Below are 19,808 nucleotides of genomic sequence, written 5' to 3' on the forward strand. Positions count from 1 at the left end.
GAGAAGGGGAGAGAGATACTGCTGCCATATAATTGACCGACTGCTGTGGACATGCTCTATGCAGTGGTTCTGGAGGGGATTGATTGAAGCAGATGCTATTATGCTGCTGCTTGTGTTTGGCCTTGAATCCCTCCCTGTTGTGGGAAGAGGTGGTTGGGGGGAGAGGTCCGGGAATGTTATGTGTCGAGGGCAGATTTGGTGTTAGTTATGGGGCTGGCCTTGGCTGCGAGGGAGGGGTTGCTGTGGACTACACGCGACGTGCTACTGGCAAACCCAAACACGCCCTGCTTCGCTGCCGCTGCGTGCCTTCCACAGTGGGCCAAACAAAAGGAACTCCAGCTCAAGCAAGGAACTCGCACAGAAAACGACGGTGCAGAAAAGTGCAGTAAATGGGAAAAGGAAAAAGAGAGAGAAAAAACTAGGGCTCAATTGAGGCTTATCCTCTTGACAGTCTCGTTCCCGAGAGCTACGGAGTAGGTTTAAAGCTGCGATGGTGGTGTGTGTGGTCTTTGAGGGAAGCTTATTGAGCACAAGACGCAAGAGAGAGAGAGAGAGAGAGAGCAGAGCAAGACCGTGTCGTGTAAGCAGGCAAAGCTCGAGTCCCCTACCGTGGACCGCGCAAGGGCGTTCCCTGGGCGTATTTTCGGGGCAGCGTGCCGGATCTGGTTTGTCAGTCAACAATAATAATCCCACTATGGAAAGGCTCGCTGCAGCACGGGCCACACGACGCAGGCACCCACCGCCCGCACAGCAACCGCCGTTTCCCAGCGCAGGCCACGCCCACAGCTGTGCGAAGTAAGGTACCTATCCGGCAATCGCGTGGAACATTTCTAGAAGGAGTCAGTCCAGTCGCCTGTGCTTCGTTATCTGATATCAATTTGTACTTGTAGACTACATGTAAAGTCGGGCTATCCTCTCTCCAAACAGCCATCCCACTCAACTCACGGCACTGCGTGTTGACATCAGTCGTGAAATTGCCTTGTCTTCCTTTTCTTATCGTCAAGGGTGTTCAGTCATGAGATTCCGGTAGCAGACATCCTTGGTTATATATCTATCCGTATCTGGCTGCGGAACAAAAACGTGGGGTATTTTTGTTCTTCACACACACGCCCCAACTTCCACTACCGATCATAAGATCATGCGCCTCTCTTGATTGAACCGGCTCACAACAATGAAGCTACGGGCCGGCCCTCTCGGGCAATTAACACGGCAACATATACCCCGGACCGCCGCGAGGCTACCTATACCCGTACGGACCAGGCAATGCACAGCCCTATCCAGCATATCGCAACCATGGCCCAGAAGATGCTACGCTTCCGCCGTCTCGGCCTCGGACCTCACCTTCGGCCAGCCGGTATATGAGACGCATCCCCACCTCCTCAAGCCCGGCGAAAGTAAGCAGCCACTATTTATACAGTCTACAGCACCGGCCTTCCTCCCCCTAATATCTCTCTCACAACAGCTAGCTAACACGCCGCTCTCTCCTCCTCCAAACAGTCACCCCAGGCATATCCGCCCAGGAGTACCACGACCGCCGCGCCGCGCTGGCCGCGCAGCTGGCCCCGGACTCGGTCGCCGTCCTCGCCGCCGCCGACCTCAAGTACCGCTCCGGCGCCGTCTTCTACCCCTACCGACAAGACTCCAACTTCCTCTACCTCACCGGCTTCGCCGAGCAAGACTCCCTCGCCGTCATCCGCAAGACCGGGCCCCAGCCGGAGGACTTCCTCTTCGCCCTCTTCGTCCGCCCCAAGGACCCCCGCGCCGAGCAGTGGTCGGGGCCCTGGAGCGGCACCCAGGCCGCCCAGGACGTCTTCAACGCCGACGAGGCCCTCGACATCAACGCCGTCGACGCCGAGCTGCCGCGCCTCCTCAAGGGCGCCAAGAAGGTCTACACCGACATCGAGCTCAGCCGCGGCGGCCGCGACACCAAGTTCGCCGCGCTGCTCGGCCGCCTGCGCGCCCAGCCCCTCGCCCCGCTCGTCCACGCCCAGCGCGCCATCAAGAGCGAGGCCGAGGTCGCCAACATGCGCCGCGCGGGCCGGCTGTCGGGCCGCGCCCTGACCGACGCCATGCGCCGCCCCTGGGCCTCGGAGCGCCAGCTCGCCGCCTTCCTGGACAACGAGTACGCCCTGTCCGGGCTCGACGGCCAGGCCTACGTGCCCGTCGTCGCCGGCGGGCCCCGCGGCCGCATGATCCACTACGTGCAGAACAACGCCGCCCTCCGGGCCGACGAGATGGTCCTCGTCGACGCCGGCGGCGAGTACGGCACCTACGTCGCCGACATCACGCGCACCTGGCCCGCCTCGGGCCGCTTCGCCCCCGCCCAGCGCGACCTGTACTCGGCCGTCCTGCGCGCCCAGCGCACGGGCGTCTCCCTCTGCCGCGCCGCCGCGGGCCTCAGCCTCGACCGCATCCACGCCGTCGTCGAGGACGCCCTGCGCGCCGGGCTGGTCGAGCTCGGCTTCGACACCTCGGGCGACGCCATGTCGGTCCTCTTCCCGCACCACGTCGGCCACTACGTCGGCCTCGACGTCCACGACACCCCCGGCTACCCGCGGCACGTGGCCCTGCGCCCGGGCCACTGCGTCACCGTCGAGCCGGGCGTGTACGTGCCCGACGACGCGCGCTGGCCGGCGCACTTCCGCGGCATGGGCGTCCGCATCGAGGACAGCGTGTGCGTAGGCGAGGAGGACCCCTACATCCTCACCACCGAGGCGGTCAAGGAGGTCGACGACATCGAGGCGCTGCGGGAGCAGTAGGCGGTGGTGACCCATCCCGAGACTGTGGGAGCAGTTGGGGGTGGGAGTATGGGATAGACTAGATCATGAGTCGGTGGTGAGGATAGGAGTGTACGAGTGCATGATAGATGCTGTCAATTGCGCAGCGCGCAGCAGGTGTATTGATCAATATGTAATATTAAAAGTACAAATGTAGAAAAGAAAAGTTCGACAGAATCATCAAGCCAGAGGAAGAGATTCGCTCAGTATCAAACCCAATCCTACATAGATATTTATACATCCCCACCAGTCAAGGTTGCTCAATATTTCAATGCTCGGTGAGATTTGATCGTGCCGGCGTCAGAAGACGACAATGCGGATATAATATAAAAAAAAGTAGCTGCTTGGTACGCTTCGTAGAATCATTAAAGACTTTCCGCGTCCCCAAAAGCTGATGCGGCTCTGTATCTCTTTCTCGTTCATCAAAGCTCCCATACAACTCTCTTCTCACTTTTTGATATTCCCCCCCCTTAATTTCACCTTGCGCCTGATATTGCGCCATCTATCCGTATGTATATGTAACAGAACACCTTCATACAGTAGTTATAGTCCTGGGCCCCAGTGCTGCTGACGCCGTTTTTCCCATTCGAGATCGGCCGGAGTTGTAAAAAGCAACGCTGATGCAACCATTCCCGTGCATCATAAATGACCAAAAGACATTCAAGAGTTGGCATATCAGATGGACGTTTTCTCAAAAGACATCGTTGAAACTCCGGCGCAACGAGTGTTCCTAGGTAGACAATGACCGTAAAGACCATCGTATGATCGTAACCCTCCTTCTTCGAGTCCACACTTAACAGAATGCTCTGGGATCGAATAAAGTCCGGCTGTACATCGGCATCTGGTAGGATGGTCGGGCGGTAGCGTTGAGCAGCTGCTCAAAGGCCTGCAGCCGCCTCGACAACTCCTGGTGTTGCTGCATAATGGCTTTGTTCTTCTTCTCAAGGTAGTGGATGTACTCCGTGGCCTTGGTCAGCACAGTTCCCTAGGAGAATATTCGTGTTAGCTTTCTCCCCGTGAGAACTTGTAGCCACACACGGCTGATCTTCAATGCAGGACTTACCTTGCTGACTTTGGGTGCTCTCGACGGGTTGTTGGAGCTGTCCCCGTCATCGACCGAGTTCTCAGGTATCGTGCGCAGTGCTGGAACCGCGTCTCGGAGCTCCGAGATCTTGTCCTTCAGATTCGTGCGATATTTACGCTCGATATCGTTGTGCGCCGTCCTGTCGCCCGGGATGGGTAGGGCCTTCTCCTTGCCCTTGTCTGATGCGCTCGGCTTGGCTGATGACGCCTGCGCGCGCGAGGATGATCCCTCAGCATTCTGGTCCGAGTCCTCTGGCGGCTCGGGTTTCGGGTGTGGTGCCATGTCGGTGATCTGGTCCATCCCCATGCTTCCGAACCCTGAGCTGAAGTTGGGAGGGTAGGCCGCCCCAAAACTGAAGGGGATATCGGAGCCCAGCCCGCCCATAGAGCTGCCCGAGTTCATTGCTATCGCTATCAGCCGCCGTTGTTCTGCCTCGTTCAATGACGGCGGCTGCAGCCCCATGAGAGAATCGAAACGGAGTCCCATCTGAGGTTTCTCCCAGCTCAGGGGTGTTGAGTAGAGCCCCTCCCGCTGTGGTATATCTGCCGGTGGCATGGACTCAATCTTGGACATTTGATCCGCCAAGCTCATAGAAAACAGGTCATCCTCGTCTGATAGGGCCTTCTCCAAGGCTGTATCGTCGGCCGACTCCTCTGCTTTCAATGGCGCATTGGAAGAGGAACCTGCTGCCGCCGGTGGGTTTGACGCTTGTCTAGACCTGTATTAGTACATAATGGAAGCAGAACAAGGAGGAAAGAGAGGGAAGTATTACTGTGAGGCCGCCGTCCGGCTCCTCTTATGCGGGTTCGACATGTTTGAGACGGATGGTTCAGCACTTGAACTGTCCGCCACGGGGTCCTGATTGCCGTCAAACTGCAGCCAGTAGTCGACCGAATCAAAGGGCGTCGACTCGGTGCTCAGTTTTGAGCGTTTCCTCTCACGTCCGTCCCTCGACCTCGGTGTCCTCGTCGGCAAGATAGGTCTAGGCGCCTGTCCGTATAGAGGGTGACCGAGCGTCGAGGCACTGAAGGATGGCGTCGTCGGGGCCGTGGACTGAGGATAGTTCCCAAATGAGAAATTCGACGGTATCGTCGACGAACCTGCTAGCGTGCCATCGACATTGAGAGCGAGGGGGTCCCAGAGGGAGGTTGGCTGCGTGGAAGACGACCCCGCTGGGTCAACAGACTGGTCACTACGGTTGGAGGTCTGGTGAATGTCAGCATGGAGGGCCGCTAGGTGAGGAGCCTGACAAGGCACTTGAGGCATCTAGAACAGCCCGTACCTGGTTATTGGGAACCGAGAAATATTGCATCTGTCGGAGGAGATTGGGATCCATGGTCACCTGAGCATTCCGCCTTGGTGGCTGTCGTGGGGTGATGGATCCAATCTTCTGCAGGACACTCCTGGGCGTTGGAACGACGCCAAAGCCGGCTGGGATGAGATCAAAGGGTGGTTCAGAGACAGACATGCATGGTTCGGCGGCGCGCGCGAGGGAAGGTCAAGATCAGAAGGCGATCGAGGATCTTGTAGGCTCGGTGGTGCTAAGCGATCGGTGGTGCTCGCAAAGGTTAACCCAATCTAGGTGGGAACGGGCCCGGTAAGGCCACTCCGGATATCCCTACGTCGTTCAAGCTGGGTTCCGATGCCAGTCACAGGCGAATCGCATGCAACAGAGGACCTCTGGTGACGAGCGCCGAGGCAGCGGATGCAAGCGGAACTTGGTTGGGGCGCTTCGACGTGGGTGGATGGGGTTCAGAGACGTTGGCAAGTCGCCACCGCTGGGGAGGTGTGCGCAGACAGGTGATGCCGGGCCCAGCTGAGGAGAGTGTCGGATCGAGGAGCAAGGACTGACGAGTCGCGTGCGAGCTGCAGAGTCGGATCGTAGATCGCGAGGGGTGAGAGCGACTGGAGACTGGACGGTCGTACACAGGCTGGGAGCGCGTCGGCGATGGGCTGCTCGAATGCGTCAAGTGCCGAAATTCGTGGTGCCGAGAGGAATAGGTGTCTCTCAATGAGCTGTACAGCAGCAAATTGGCATGCGAAAAGAGGGTCGACAGGCGGGATCGAATGTCGGACGGGGGTGGTTCACACAGAGGAGCGAGTCGGAGCGGTCGCTTTGTCGGTCTGGCGGTGGTCTGCGTGTCTGGGAGGCTTTGGCTCTGGCCTTGCTTTGCTTCGCTTTGCTCAACGCAGCTCAACCAGTGGCGTTCGGGTGCTTGTGGGTAGAGAGGCGAGAGAGCAAGAGAGGCAGATGGAGGGAGAGAAAGTGGGCTGACTTTTTGGTGGTGTGTCTGCGACAGTCAAGCAAGCCTCGCTCTCGCGGCAATGACAGCAAGCGGTTGCACTTGAACAGAAAAATTCCCGGACAGAGGGCATGAAACGACACACACAGCACGTATAACCCACACACGACAGCGGGATGAGGGATGGAGGGATGGGGGAATGAATTGGTCTGCTACTCTGTGGCCTCTCTCTCTCTCGCTGTCTCTCATCAAAAACTGTGTCCGCGTCCCCCTTCTTTCCCAATGCACCACCCTCCTACAGCGACGGGAATGGCATGGCCTGACCTGGAGTGGATGGAGTCTTTTTCTCTGGGTGGTTCCTCTGTGCCAATGGTCGCTGTGTCTACTGTTGCAAGAATTGCAGAAATCAGACCACCTGTGGAAGGCTGAGGAGGGGAATCGTACAATGCCCACCCGAGAGATTGCGACAGGTAGCGCCCGCGAACAGGAGACCTCGTCATCTGGCGTGCCACTGACTCGCCGGCTGCTCTGCCGGGGGTAACCTTGACATGGCAGTTACTTGGGCTAATTTCGACAGCGGCAGCGCCCCGCCGCCAGGGTCGCCCAGGCGGGTCGCTGATTGGCCTTCTGTCAGAGCACAGGGTCGACAGCCTTGCAGTAGCGGTCCCCGACTAGGCGAATGAGCTGGCGTTCTAGACCCGATCTTCCGTGCTCTCCTTCCCCCCAAAGTCGAAACAGGAACAAGAGAGAGGATAAAAAGCACAGGCACTGATCATGATGACCTTTTAGGCGGTTTCCTGCAGCACAGCACCACTCACCATCCACTCGCCGTTATGCTTCACCTTGGGCGCACGCTAGACGGGTTGTGGTTGGTTGAGGTGAGTCTTCCAGTATCAAGCTGCTACTGCTGTGAGCCCGTGACCCAAATGCACCACCCACTCTGTTGTCGCTGCCAAACTCTTTTCCGACGAGGAAACACTACAATGCATCGGTTGAATCCGCCCACGGTCTCCAACGGACCTCGCTCTCTCTCACGCCTCCGAGAGAGAGCACAGGGTTGGCGAATAGCTTGCGAATTCTTTTGTGTCGGTATTCGGACCAATGCGAGTTGAACCAGGCTCGGTTCGTGCCTCTCCAGGTCTCTTGTGTGCACACTTGATTCGTGGATCGCTAGGCCGGCGCTCCACACTGCGTTTCCCGACCGAGTTGCAGGTGTTACAAGTACAGCACATGAGAGCAGGAATCGCTTCAACCAACCTCTGTTCAGCTTTTAATAATACCTTGCTCATTCGTCCATGGCTGTATTCTTGCTGTGCATCAGTTCCTGCTCCCCTTGAAATTACGGACGGAACGTGGTCAGTCACAGGATACTCCGCCAGGAGGAGGATGTCAGTCATTTCGGTACCAGGTGCCTTGTGTAATCCTGAACAACCCGCAACTTCAATCAAGAATAGGTAGGTAGGTATTACAAGTAAGTAGCTGGGACAGTAAAAATTGACTCGAAAACGGAAGCAGTTGGGCGTGCAAAGCCAAGCTTCTCAAAGCGAGTAGGCAACAACGGATCAAGATATGAGTGTGAGGCTCGCTCTTGCTATGTCAGGCATGTCACGTCGCATTTTGTACCTGTAAACGGAAAGGGCGAAACAGCTGGCCAGCGACCATCACCACCCGCCACCATTTGTCAATTCCGTTCAGCCTCCCCATCTCCCATCACCGTCGCAGAACTGATGCGCTGCTTCAACCAGGTAGACTAAGTGCTCTGCCGACTCTCGACCATGGCGTCTTTCTTCGGCTTGGTTCAACGCATGCGTCAGGCGTTCAATCCGCCCGAAGCACCCAAAACTGCCGATGCTCTCAAGTTTGGCATCCTGGGAGCTGCAAGCATTGCGTAAGAACTCTAAATCCTCGTGCTGGGGGTACTGAGCATCCTTCTAACAACCACCTCCAGTCCCGTCGCATTTATCACGCCCGCCAAATCGCATCCAGAGGTTATCGTTCAGGGCGTTGCAGCGCGCGATAAGGACAGGGCAATAGCCTTTGCCAAGAAGCATGGCATCCCCCAAGTCTTTGACAACTACCAAGGTAGCTCATCCACCCCTCTCTCCCATTCCTTCAGGGCAGGAGTTTGAGTGCACTAACATCGGCAAAGCCATCCTCGACGACCCTTCCATCGATGCAGTCTACATCCCACTCCCCAATGGACTACACTACGAGTGGGCCCTCAAGGCCATCGCCAAGGGGAAGCATGTCTTGCTGGAGAAACCAGCCACGTCCAATGCCTCGGAGGCCGAGTCTCTCTTCCGCCATCCTCTCCTCAAGCAGCCCAATGCACCTGTCGTGATGGAGGCTTTCCACTATCGCTTCCAGCCTACATGGCAGTACTTCCTGTCCCTCGTGGACAGGCCGAATCTATCTCACGTGTATTCCGTGGTGAGATTGCCGTCTGTCTTCCTCGACAAGAATGACATCCGCTTCAAGTACGAACTTGCCGGTGGCACAGTCATGGATCTCGGCACCTACCAGCTCTCCGTCCTGCGTGGAGTCACTGGTGCGGAGCCGGAGGAGTGCCTCGAGTGCACACTCAGGAAGTGTCCTCCACCAAACGAGCTCTGCGATTCTGCCGTCAAGGCCAAGTTCAGATTTCCCGGAGGAATCGTTGGAGAAGCGGAGGCCGACCTGCAGGCCGGGTGGAAATTGACAGTGCCCCGAGTCGAGGTCACTCACAACCCCGTCCCCGTGCCCGATGATCAACTGCCAGCCGAACAGGAGAAGACACGGGCCCGCAAGTTGAAACTGCACAACTACATGGTTTCCGGCTTCTGGCATCGCATTGACCTCGAGGACGAATTCGTGTTGCGCGAGAAGAGCAGCGGCAACGTCATCAAGCGATGGACGACCACCGAGTCCAAGAAGATCTACACTTTCCGCGATGCTGGCATCCTCGACCAGCCAAGCGAGCCGTACTGGTTGTCGTACCGCCATCAGCTCGAACAGTTTATCAACCGTGTCCGCGGCCGTCAGGGCTCTGGTCTCTATGTCGAGAACGAAGACACCATCTCCCAGATGAAAATGGTGGACATGGTGTACGAGAAGTCGGATCTGCCCCTGCGACCGACTAGCAAATTTGAGTTGAGCGGCTGAAGGCTGGGCCTCGCTCCTTGGACGAGTGCTGTCCTCTACTTGTGTTTAACGGGGTGCGAGATGGCTAGTGGTCTGTTGCACGTCAATGCCTGAAGATCGAAGGTCGCTAAGTCCATTTTTCATTGTCCCATCTTATCAGGTTTTCTGTACGATTGTCATTGGGCTTTCCGGGCCCTGTTTTCTCACTCATTGAATATACCCTCTTCTTGCGATGAACGTGTGATTCTTGACGAGTTTCTACATTCCCATGCTGCATTAACATTCTCTATATCATAAATATCTAGTCATTATTTCCCAGCGGAATATCTTGCCAGCAAGGCCGTGACTTCATTTGATAAACCCTCTATCCCCCCCCGCCCAGCCGATGAACCCTCTATCGTCCCCCGCCCAGCCCGCGGCCGCGGACGCCGTTTCAATCTAGACGTGCCGTTTTCCACCTGATCCCTGAAGTCCTGCTGGGTAGGCCAGCAGATCTTGTTCATCAGGTACAGCAGCCGTTCAAAGTCCTCCTCCATCATCCGGCCCTCGAACGTCGCCTCGTGGTCGTAACGGTGCGTGATGGGCTCCGTCAGGTGCACCGAGCTGAGCCCCTGCACCACGAACCGCCCGCACGGCGCGCCGGCGTCCTTCTCGCAGTATAGCGTGCCGTGCGCCGTCTCGGCTGGCTCTGGGTTGGCGTCGTCGACGTCGCGGATCGAGACGCACTCGTTCCGCCGGCCCGAGCGCAGGCGCGCCGCCCCGCGCCCCGAGTATGTGTAGATGGGCAGGGCGGTGACGTGCGTCGCGTAGACGCCCACGACGACGACTTTCCGGTACTTGGAGTGCACGGTGCCGAAGCCGGTCGCCGTGCAGTGCGGGTCTGACGCGTCGAGGAAGGAGACGCTGTTGCGGGCCCGCGCGGGGTCCCAGGGGGGCAGGCCGTCGGCGACGGAGCTCCGACGGCTCCAGGCGGGCGACCACAACACCGGGGAGAACGCGCCGCCGCCGTCGCTACTGGCGGGGCTGCTCGGCATGACGGGGCTGTAGAAGACTTCGGGAGGGGAGCACTCGCCGCCGTTGATGGGCGTGCGCATGCCCGAGTCGTCGGATCCCGCCTGCGAGTGGTGCGGGATGCTCATGATCTGGCCCAGGAAGTAGTCGCGCCTGTCATGCCGCCGGTCGCTCGTCCGGTGCAAGGCGAGCACCTTGCCTTCCGAAGCCTCGACCTGCGCGCTGAGCCTGCGGACCGTGCGCCGGAGCTCGGCGAACCGGTCCCCTGGGGTTGGCCTGCGCTGTTGCGAGCTGGAGCTGCCTGGGCGCGGGGTCGTCGGGGTAAGGGGTTGTGGGGAGGGCGTGCTGGGAAACTGGGAGGGGTCATAGGGGTAGAAGGGGAGCTGGGTGTTCCCCGGGGACGTTGGGCTCGCGAGGGCCAGACCAGCTGGCGCGGTCGTAGCCGAGGCCGGGGCCCGGGCGGCGGAGACAGATGATCTCCTGGGCGTCCTCGCCTCCTGCTGCCGAGCGGCGACGGCCCTGCCCTCGTTGATCAGCACCTCGTTCCGGAGGGAGGTGGGCCGCCGGCTGGCGGTCGAGATGGAACGCCTGATGTCCCTGGACTCCCTGGCGCTCACCTCGGCCCGCGAGGTGGTCGTGTATTGCGGCCGCCTGGTCGAGTGGTTCGAGCGGCTGGAGCTGTCCCTGCTGTAGGACTTCTCGACTCGCGAGGGACTGCCCGCGGCCGGCCGCGAGCCGCCGATGCGTTTCCCCCTTTCCCTCTCGGTGTGGTTCGAGGCCACGGAGCTGCTTCTCTCCTTCATTTTGAACTGTCCCTTGCTGGGAATATATATGTGTATATAGATGTGAGAAACCTGGCCCCTAGTAAGGTTGGATAGGGGGTTATGATGGTTAGTGATCTCTTTACTGAGTCGCTGTTCTCGTGTACGGTTCTTCCAATGTTCAAGAGCACAACTGTCCCCCCTGAAAGGGGTCATCATGATGAACTTTATACGGCTCCATGGGCAAAGTTTCATCTCCCTCAACTTGGATGAGTCTGAACAAAGCCTGGCCTGGCAGTATGGTTCTCTTGGTCCTCTCTTTGTCTCAAGTGCTCATGAGGGTTGTGCTGGGACCGCAAGGCCATATGTTTACACGAATGTTGAGAAAATTATTCAGTTGCCCAAGCGCAGACAAAGAGACTCCTGGCTCTTTGGTCCGAGAATAGATCTAGAAACACACAAAGATGTGTTTGAAGAAAAGGAGATTCAGGTAGCAGCCACGCAGCGATTCTAATTATATGCAGCGACTCCTCAGGAACAAAGAAGGGTTCCCTCAGGAGCAATGCAAGCAAGTCAAAGAGTGGCATCCGACACACTGACCTTGAGCGATTGCCAAGAATGTTTTGAGAGGATGCGCTATGAGCCTGGAAGGAGCTCGCGAAAGGCTGCTTGTGATCCTCATTACCGTGATTCATGTCCCAATCATCACCACCATCACATTTTCACGGACATGTTCGGGCAAAAGAGTTATCTCAACTGCTTGATAGAATTTCCCTACTACTCATTGACGACCCACAACGCATCCCAACACAGTCTATCTCACCAATAGTTTAGTTACTCACACTCAACTCTCGTGTATATCTCTTCTCTATCATGCAACATCAAGCTATCCACTATCAAATTAGGAGGTTGTCTAGCAAGGTCAGACCAGACGAACCAGTCAGCCAGCCATGCAGTGCTGTCATGTCCATGTCCACACAGCAGAGAAAACAAGTCCCAGCAGCCAGACCTAGCAGCCATGGCTTAGCGAGATATCAGGAGACTGTAACAAAGAAACCAGAGTTGTAGTAGTCTATCAATGATCAAAATGTCCGTGCCTAATCAGGAAAAAAATAAGAAAGAAAGAAAGAAAGAAAAAGAAAAAAAGACCAAGGGGGGTATCAATGGAGACACCAGAACAAGAAGGGGTTTGAAAACGCACACAGACATTGCGCTTCCGTCCGTCCCATCCATGAATAGTCCCATGCCATGCATGCAAAGAAGATAGATGCTGAAGTTGCAGAAATCTCCCAGACGCGCAAAAACCCATCTAGTATGAACCCGTCATTTGTGTCGTTCAGCTGCCCGAGGCAGCGTCATGTTAACCAAAAGAAGAAAGTAGCAGGGCCGAAATTGTCGTGAAAAGAACAGTCCATCCGGTCCTTTTTGTCCGAGGTTGCCATATACCGATCATTAACCCAGCCACATCCAACCACCCCCCCTTTGAATCCGTCTCTTTTATCCCCTGCCCCTTCCGCAACCGTCCATCCCGATACGAAAAAGACCCCCGCACACGTAGTCGAAATCTGCTCACTTACTCCCCCATACCAGCCATGCCCGACGTCGGCGCAAAGCTACCGTACATCTCCTCGTCGCTGCTGTCCCCGCTCTCGCTCTGCGGGCTCTGCATCCCGCTGCCCCCGATGCTCGGCAGGCCGCTGTAGCTGCCCACGCCGCTGCCGGCAATACTACCCCCTCCCATGCCCATGCCTATGCCCATGCCGCCGCCGCCACCACCACCGCCGTCGTTGCCGAGCGCCAGCATGCTCTGCCGCCGCGCGGCGTCCATGTCGGCCATGCTGCCGCTGCGGCTCAGGATCGGCTTCTCGGGCAGCTGCTTGAGCAGGCCCGTGCTGATGTCGAGCATGCCCATGGCGAAGTCGGTCAGGCCCCGGCTGCCCTCCCCGGGCTTGGACGACACCGACAGCGTCCAGCGGTACTCGCCGAGGCGGCGGCGGTACCAGTCCGCCTCCTCGCGGCCCGGCGACGTCGCCCAGAGCAGGGAGCCGAAGGTGCCGATGAGGGCGAAGTTGGTCTTGGAGGCAAAGTACCAGAAGGAGCGGAGGTGCTGCGGCGTCAGGCGGTTGACAAAGTCCATCGCCGAGATGAGGCGCGCCTTGGCCGCCGAGCGGCAGATGTGCTGCACGTACGGGTCGACGGCGCCCTGGCCCGAAGGCGGGGTCGAGGGGTTGACCCCGTTGGGGCCGGCGTCGGCGGCCGCCATGGAGCGAATGATGCGGCGGTGGAGGGTGATCTCGGTGGCGAAGTAGGCGAGGTGCAGGTAGCCGATGCTGGACAGCCGACTCGAGGGGGTGTTTGTGGTCGTCAACGACGAATCCATCCTGATCTGCTGAGGGAGGCCAGAGTACCAGTCCTTGAGCTTCAACTGTATGGGTTTGGCAAGTGACAAGACGAGATGTGTCCCTTGGGCTCCCGCGTTTGTCACCGTCTGATTTGCCTGCAACGTGTAAAACGTGTACAGAATCTCGGCCAGGATCTGGGACAAGACGACCATTTGCGCATACAGCGTGCGTCCCTGCTCGATCTCGATCCTCTCCTCAACGCCGTCCTCCTCCGATTCGACGTCCGGAAAATCATTCGGTGTCAGAGGCTGCACTGCCCAGTTCGAAGTGAAAATATGCGAGGGCCGTCCATGGACCAGAGCGCCCCATTTGTCTTGCATGTACAAGGCCCAGGCGAGTCGTTTCCTCAGCCCCTTCTCCCAAGGTGGGATCTTCCAACCAGAGCAGTCCAGGTGAAGGCCTAGCTCCTGTGCGATCGCGACCAGTTGCGCCGTAGGTGCCCACTGATCCCCCTCGGGCCGTTGCGACAACAAGAGCCCAGCTTGTATCGTCGAGAGCTTTGGCCTGAACATCGCATCTGCAAGTGTCGTCCTTACCAGCCTCTCCAGCTCTCGGACCTTGGGTCGTGGGTAAGCAGAGAGCGTCTCATCCTGGTCCCACCAGTTGATCGCCAAAAGGTAGATCGCAGCGAGAAGACACGGCGCGAACTCCCGGTATGACCGCTCGTACTTCTCGTAAAAGACTGTTTTCTGGATGATGGGAAACCCCGGGTGCACGACCCGAAAGTATATGTCTATTAGCTTGCGGCCGTGTGGTGCCACGAGCCTCTCGATCTCCTCGAGGTCTTCGGTAATGTGCTCATACCCAGGCGTGAGGTTGTCGGGTAGCATAAGAAAGGTGTCGATATCGCTGACTTTGCGGAGAGTGCCCCTCGCAAGGAGGCTTTCATCGTGCGGGTCAAAAGACGACAGGTTGATCAGTGACGGCTCAAAATCAGTCGTCGGTCCGATGTACTGAGAGTACCGGTCTTGCTGCAGACCTAAAGTCCGCTTGAGCAGGTGCGGCCCGCCTATGTTGGCCATGTCTTCAATAAGTGCCGCACTCGTAGCAGTGCTCGATAGGCTGGACTGGTGCGGCCTCCTCCTCCTGAGGTCGGATCTTCCAGGTGAACTATACGGGCCAATCGGGTGTTAGATAATGACTTCTGCGCACAAAAACACACATGGCTGTTCGGGGAATTCGAACGCGCAAAAGGATAGCAGCACATAACCAACAAACAATGCAGACGAATAGATCGGATAAAAGTACGCAGTCGGGCTCAAAGAGGAAGAGCCCGACATTCAGCTCCTATAAATTGCAATTGCGAAAAAGCGCGAACTCGGGATGCTGGGGAGTTCTTACCCGCGCTTGTTATGGCTCTCTTCCAGGTCACCATTGAGCTTCCTTTTTAGCGGCTGCGGGCTTCCGACAAGAGAGCACTCGTTGCCGTTCACCTGGCATGAAATGCAGCTGCCGTCGTCGTTGTCCGTGGTGACGCACTTGATGCGGCGACGCTGGCAGACGTCGCAAGGAATCGACGAGTGTCCTGTCAGCGGTGAACCGGTGTCTGGCGAGTCGAAGCCCGCCCCAAGACTGCTGGCATATCCCTCGCTGTATATAGCGCTACCTTGACGGCTGGGAGGGTAGGGTGGACGGGAAGGTTTGGGTGCAATGGCGATAGGAGCCGTCCGGGCGACGGCACTGGGGGTGGACATGGTGGATGCTTTAAAGGAAAGGAAGACGGGGGGGATCTGATCGGTGCCGGATAAGCAGACCAGTCACAGGAATGGCAATGCTGGGGAACAGATAATCAGAAAACACCAGATGGCCGGCGTGGCCAAGCAGGGCTGCGCTGGACCAGTGCCCGGAGCTAAGCAGATGCCACCGCCGCGTGCCGGGATATCTAGGAGGCAAGGACTGTCTCGATATCGAGCCCCGCGGCAGGATGTGATGTAATGGGTCTCCAGCGAACCAAGCAGAATCGATCCTGCTTATGCGAGTACAGGGTCCACGACCTGCCGAGACGCGGATGGCCTCGTCCGAAGCGTTGAGATTGCACCGCAAGGAGGGAGGGAGGGACTGATAAGGAACGGGATGGGGAGATAGATAAGACCTGTAAGAGGAAAGAAGAAGAGCAATTGGGGGGGTTGAAGGAGCGGGGAGCACGCGACAGACAGGTCAGACCAATGCTGCGGTGCAGTGGTGTGTTGCTTCAAGTCTATCCAGACCAGCCCACGTTTCTTTCTGCGTGCCTGACGGACCCGGGGCGCGGATTGGGGGAGAGAAAGTCACAGATCTTTGACAGTTACACACAAGGCTTGAGCTTATCAGTGTGATAGATCTGGAGGGGGAGCAGACAGGGCGCGGAGCCCCTCTTGGGGCAAGTGGATGGATGGGGTCTTTTGAGAGAGATAAAAGGGTCGGGAGCGGAGAGGCGCAGCAGCAAGATGCACGCCGTCGCCGTTGATGAGGCGGCAAAATGCTCCGTAAGAGAGAGGCGCACCCCCAGAGAGCAGATCGAAAGGTGGGTTGGCGTGGTTTGGGTGGTGGTCCTGGGTCCAGCCGGTTATGTGACGATCGAGACAAGGATAAGACGAGACTGGCTTATCCGCGTCATTGGATTGGGGCTCTCTTGGCCGTAGAGTAAGAGGACTCGGTCACAACGTCTTTTGTCTTGACCCGCAATGACAATGACAGCCACAGAGATAGCTGCGTTCAGCCAAGCACGAGCAGGCCGCAGATCCGTGTCCGATTGGGGCAGACGGCCGGAAAAAGAGAAGCAGCAGCTCGAGATAGGGTTGTGGTTCGAGGTATTTAGAACAGGAGGTCCCACCAAGACTGGACAACGAGATGAGGATTCAAGGTACGGAGGTATGAGGGAAAAGGGAGAGTGCTAGGGGGTGGTCGCAAATCCGCCGAATGGCAAATAGACTCGCAGAATCGTTGTCATATGCCTTATCTAAGGTTGGATTGGTGGTGTTGATTACCTACTTGTACTTACTTTAAGAGCACGTAGCGGAGCCCTCGAATTGGCGCGGGTGCTGGTGCCAGCAAGCGCACCGGCACCAGACTGGACGGACTGCCGGTGCGTAGAGTTATTGAGGCAACCTTGGAAGAGCATAAAAAATGACGCTAGGCTACGAGGACGCGGGAGAATACGGTGACTCTAAGCGGGACCCTAGTCTGTCTTAGCTGTAAGTCAAAACGGGCCATGGAATGTGCTGTGTCGTTGCGGTGTAAATTGGAGATACCTACCTTTGGATGCATGCATATAGATAGATACCACGTACCAGAGGAGGTGCAGCCAGCCAGAAGTGGAAAACCCACAGACTCTTTGGTAGCCCTAATTACAAGGTACGTACGTCATGTAACTAGAAAAGGGAAGATGTGGTTTGTACATGTCAGTAAGCAGGTAGACTGGGTTGATCAGGCTTTAACCCCCCATGATTTGCAGCAGCTGCGGGACACCACCGGGGAGAAAAGTGAACAGAGATGGACGAATAGACCATGACGAATGTGTATGGATACGGAGAGTGATGGATGTCTGGCAGCTTCGCCTCGGAGGGGGGCCCGCAACTCGAGGAACGAAAGCGGGTTCAGCGTTGCTACCTCGGAAGCGGTGGCCAGCTGTTCCTTGTCTCTCGCCATTGTATGCCTGCACCGATCACCATGACAGGCAGTGGTGATGATTTTGGTCAGCATCGTGCGAGCGAGATGGTGGGAAAAAAGGGTCCTGCACTGCAGGGACCACTGAAAACAGGAGATGGTGACTGATAAGGAAAGCTTGGCCTTATCATGTTTGAGAAAACATTTCAACACAGAAATACATAATGGTAAAAGCTAAAATACCATGGTCCGCATGGCCGAGTCACTGGGACCTGCCCGCGACTCTGGGGTAAACTGGGGCCTTGGGCCTCACTTCTGGGAGCATTCTAGGTACCGGCTGCCCGGTACAGCGTTGTTCCTCGTTGACAAGAGACGAATCCGGACCCGAGTCTGGCAGGGTGGAGAACAGCGCATCGAGATGGAAATTAAGTATCGCACAAGTACTCGATACTCGCAGCGCCAGCGTTGGCGTGCTTGGTGGAATCGCAGCGATTGACCACAGCCAGAGCCCATTACCAAATGGAAAAAAACCGTGGTCCAGTTTTTGGTTGGATCAGAAAAACCTGTAACGTAATCGCTCGATAGCGCCGAGTCAGAATGTACTTGGAAGACGGCGCCAGCTCTTCAACGACTTACAAGACATTTATTACCGAGCAGAAACAGCTTCCATCAAACTCTCAGCCAGATGCCAGTACGTATTCAACTTGGCATGAGCTGAGCTCTTTGCCTTTGCACTTGATCTTCTGGTAGAGCCGTCATTGTTGTCGTGAACCGGGATGCAAGCTTGGATGCCCCTCTCTCTCTCTCCGCCCCCGCGGAGCAACCCGCGGAGCAGCCCAAGGTTGGACGCAAATTGCTTCCCCCGTCTTGCAAATATTGCTGCCCTCGCGTCAAAAAGCAAAAAGCAGTCCGATCATCCTATCATTGGCGGCGCTGCTTCCTGAACTTCCTCGCCAAGCCGGTTGAAGTAAGGTCAAACAAGACACGACCTGCCCGCGTTGCAGGATATGCAGTCATCGATGTTGCTCTGCGATCATGCGAGGTCTCGACTGGTCGGCGGCCCGTCTCGAGCTTGGATCGATAGGCACACTTGGGCAACGTTTTATGTCCCCGAGTCTGGAGACGAGAATGAGCGCGGCCCTGATTGGCCTCGGGGCTGTGCCAGCAACGGTCTTGGGGCTACCCTGCCCCGCGAATCAGAGAAACGGCAGCAAGCCAAAAGGGACACCGCCAAAGCTCCTGCATATGACCCCCACAGCCCAATTCCTGCTCCGTGTGGTGATGCACACATTCTGATGTGTGCTAACCAGTGAAAGGTAATGAGCACACGCACAAAAGCGTGTCGCGGCGGGTTGAGGACGCGGCCCTGTACGAAGTAGGGTGTCGTGTGCTCGAGCCCGAGTATCCTGTATCCAATGTCCTGCAAGGGTGGTGTGTTTCTCACGTCTTGATCTCGATCTCGATGTGCCTCTCGTCAGACGGCTTGAGCATCGTTTCGCGCTGAAAGATTGCCATCATGTTTGGAGCGAGCAACATCTGCCGTTCGGTCGCTGCCGGCATCGTGCTCTCAGAGCCTCAGCCGATCTTGAATAACGGCGTCCGGGGAGATGTGTGCTATGCTTCCAGGCAGGGTTAATGCGGCACCAGGTGGGTCCACGATGCTTGGGACCGGTTGAAGTCAAATTCGTTCGTTCGGCGCGGGCCGGCCTATCAAATCCCCGAGCCTGAATTTGAGGGCACAAGCATGTGAAGGGCTGCTAGTGTATTTCGAGATCTCTTGTTTTAAAAGTCGCGAGAGGACATCCCGGCATCACCAACGATGTGTTGGCCCCCAAATGGTAACCCTAGGCTGCGTTCACAGCACACCTTTGCTTTCGTCCGACACCCCACGAAGAGATTCGCTCAGGGTGACATCCCAGACGGGTTTGGCAGACAACAGCCCAGGACCACCGATCAGAAGGTCGTCTCAAGTGCCAAGCAGGGCTGGTTGACGAGCAATTCGAACTTGTTGAGTGTTTGCTAAGTGATGCCTGTGTTGCCTGATGTCGGTGCTGAGAACGGGTTCCAGGAGAAGACGATAGCGACATTGGCCACATTTGGAAATGCGCAAAAGATGAAGCCCTGCAGAATTACTGTTTTATCTCTGCAAATGCTAACAAACGAGACTGGCAGGCAACACATATTTTATAGCAAGGGAAGGTGGGCGTCTGCCTTGGTAGAGGAGAGGAAGGCGCAATGGGCCAGGATTCACGGGTGATGAATTGCGTCATCACGATGCGCCAACGATATTGATCAACCTCCCTTCTTTTCTGCTTGTAAATCATCCAATTAGCAAGAGATCATCGCCTTGCAGATCTTGCCGACTGAGTGCTTGGGTTTTGCGAGGCTCCAAGGGTAGACGCCCTTGGGTGCTGCATCCATTTGTCTCAACAGCGCTGTCTTGTATCGGACACCGGTATTCAGAGGCTACAAGGGCTGGAAAGTATGCAGGGTCTCTCTTTGGAGCATCTCAAGCTGGCCAAGCGATTTCTTTCTCTCACGATGTGGCTTTGCATGAGGCTTTCTTTGTCTCCGAAGCGAGCCCAGTCTTTGTGCTCGCATCAAAGGCCTTGTTCGTCTTGTTCCCAAACCTTACCATTGTTCACAGTGGTAATTTGCGATTCATGGGAGGGCCTTTTTATGATAAAAAGACGATCGGAAGATGTAGCTCATTGGGTCCCGTGGTTGGCTAAACATCTATCACTCTCCTACCGTCAATCCCAAGCGTAAGATATCATCACCCTAACCATCACGATGTGCGAAAGATGCACGACATCATTCATCTG

At 56.8% G+C, this 19,808-nt stretch overlaps 5 protein-coding genes across 5 annotated transcripts; 2 read left to right on the forward strand and 3 right to left on the reverse strand.

Annotated features, from left to right (window-relative positions):
• Positions 1-1,293: 1,293 nt before the first annotated feature.
• Positions 1,294-2,759, forward strand: E0L32_011463 (uncharacterized protein; the record flags this gene model as incomplete). Its single annotated transcript, XM_031134195.1, has 2 exons — positions 1,294-1,354; positions 1,498-2,759. 2 exons carry the CDS (start codon positions 1,294-1,296, stop codon positions 2,757-2,759), a joined length of 1,323 nt encoding a protein of 440 aa, XP_031000559.1.
• An 811-nt stretch (positions 2,760-3,570) lies between these two features.
• Positions 3,571-5,329, reverse strand: E0L32_011464 (uncharacterized protein; the record flags this gene model as incomplete). The annotated part of the gene is made up of 4 exons (XM_031134196.1): positions 3,571-3,762; positions 3,841-4,573; positions 4,634-5,067; positions 5,144-5,329. The coding sequence occupies 4 exons, from the start codon at positions 5,327-5,329 to the stop codon at positions 3,571-3,573; spliced, it is 1,545 nt and encodes a 514-aa protein (XP_031000560.1).
• Positions 5,330-7,879: 2,550 nt separating this feature from the next.
• On the forward strand, positions 7,880-9,245 carry E0L32_011465 (uncharacterized protein; the record flags this gene model as incomplete). Its single annotated transcript, XM_031134197.1, has 3 exons — positions 7,880-7,992; positions 8,053-8,186; positions 8,254-9,245. The coding sequence occupies 3 exons, from the start codon at positions 7,880-7,882 to the stop codon at positions 9,243-9,245; spliced, it is 1,239 nt and encodes a 412-aa protein (XP_031000561.1).
• A 45-nt stretch (positions 9,246-9,290) lies between these two features.
• On the reverse strand, positions 9,291-11,038 carry E0L32_011466 (uncharacterized protein; the record flags this gene model as incomplete). The annotated part of the gene is made up of 2 exons (XM_031134198.1): positions 9,291-9,317; positions 9,683-11,038. The coding sequence occupies 2 exons, from the start codon at positions 11,036-11,038 to the stop codon at positions 9,291-9,293; spliced, it is 1,383 nt and encodes a 460-aa protein (XP_031000562.1).
• A 1,531-nt stretch (positions 11,039-12,569) lies between these two features.
• E0L32_011467 (uncharacterized protein) lies at positions 12,570-15,092 on the reverse strand (the record flags this gene model as incomplete). The annotated part of the gene is made up of 2 exons (XM_031134199.1): positions 12,570-14,508; positions 14,740-15,092. 2 exons carry the CDS (start codon positions 15,090-15,092, stop codon positions 12,570-12,572), a joined length of 2,292 nt encoding a protein of 763 aa, XP_031000563.1.
• Between the last annotated feature and the right edge of the window lie 4,716 nt (positions 15,093-19,808).

Source organism: Thyridium curvatum, assembly GCF_004353045.1.
Source record: "Thyridium curvatum strain D216 chromosome Unknown NODE_107_length_115339_cov_83.001128, whole genome shotgun sequence".
Classification (NCBI taxonomy): Eukaryota; Fungi; Ascomycota; class Sordariomycetes; order Thyridiales; family Thyridiaceae; genus Thyridium; species Thyridium curvatum.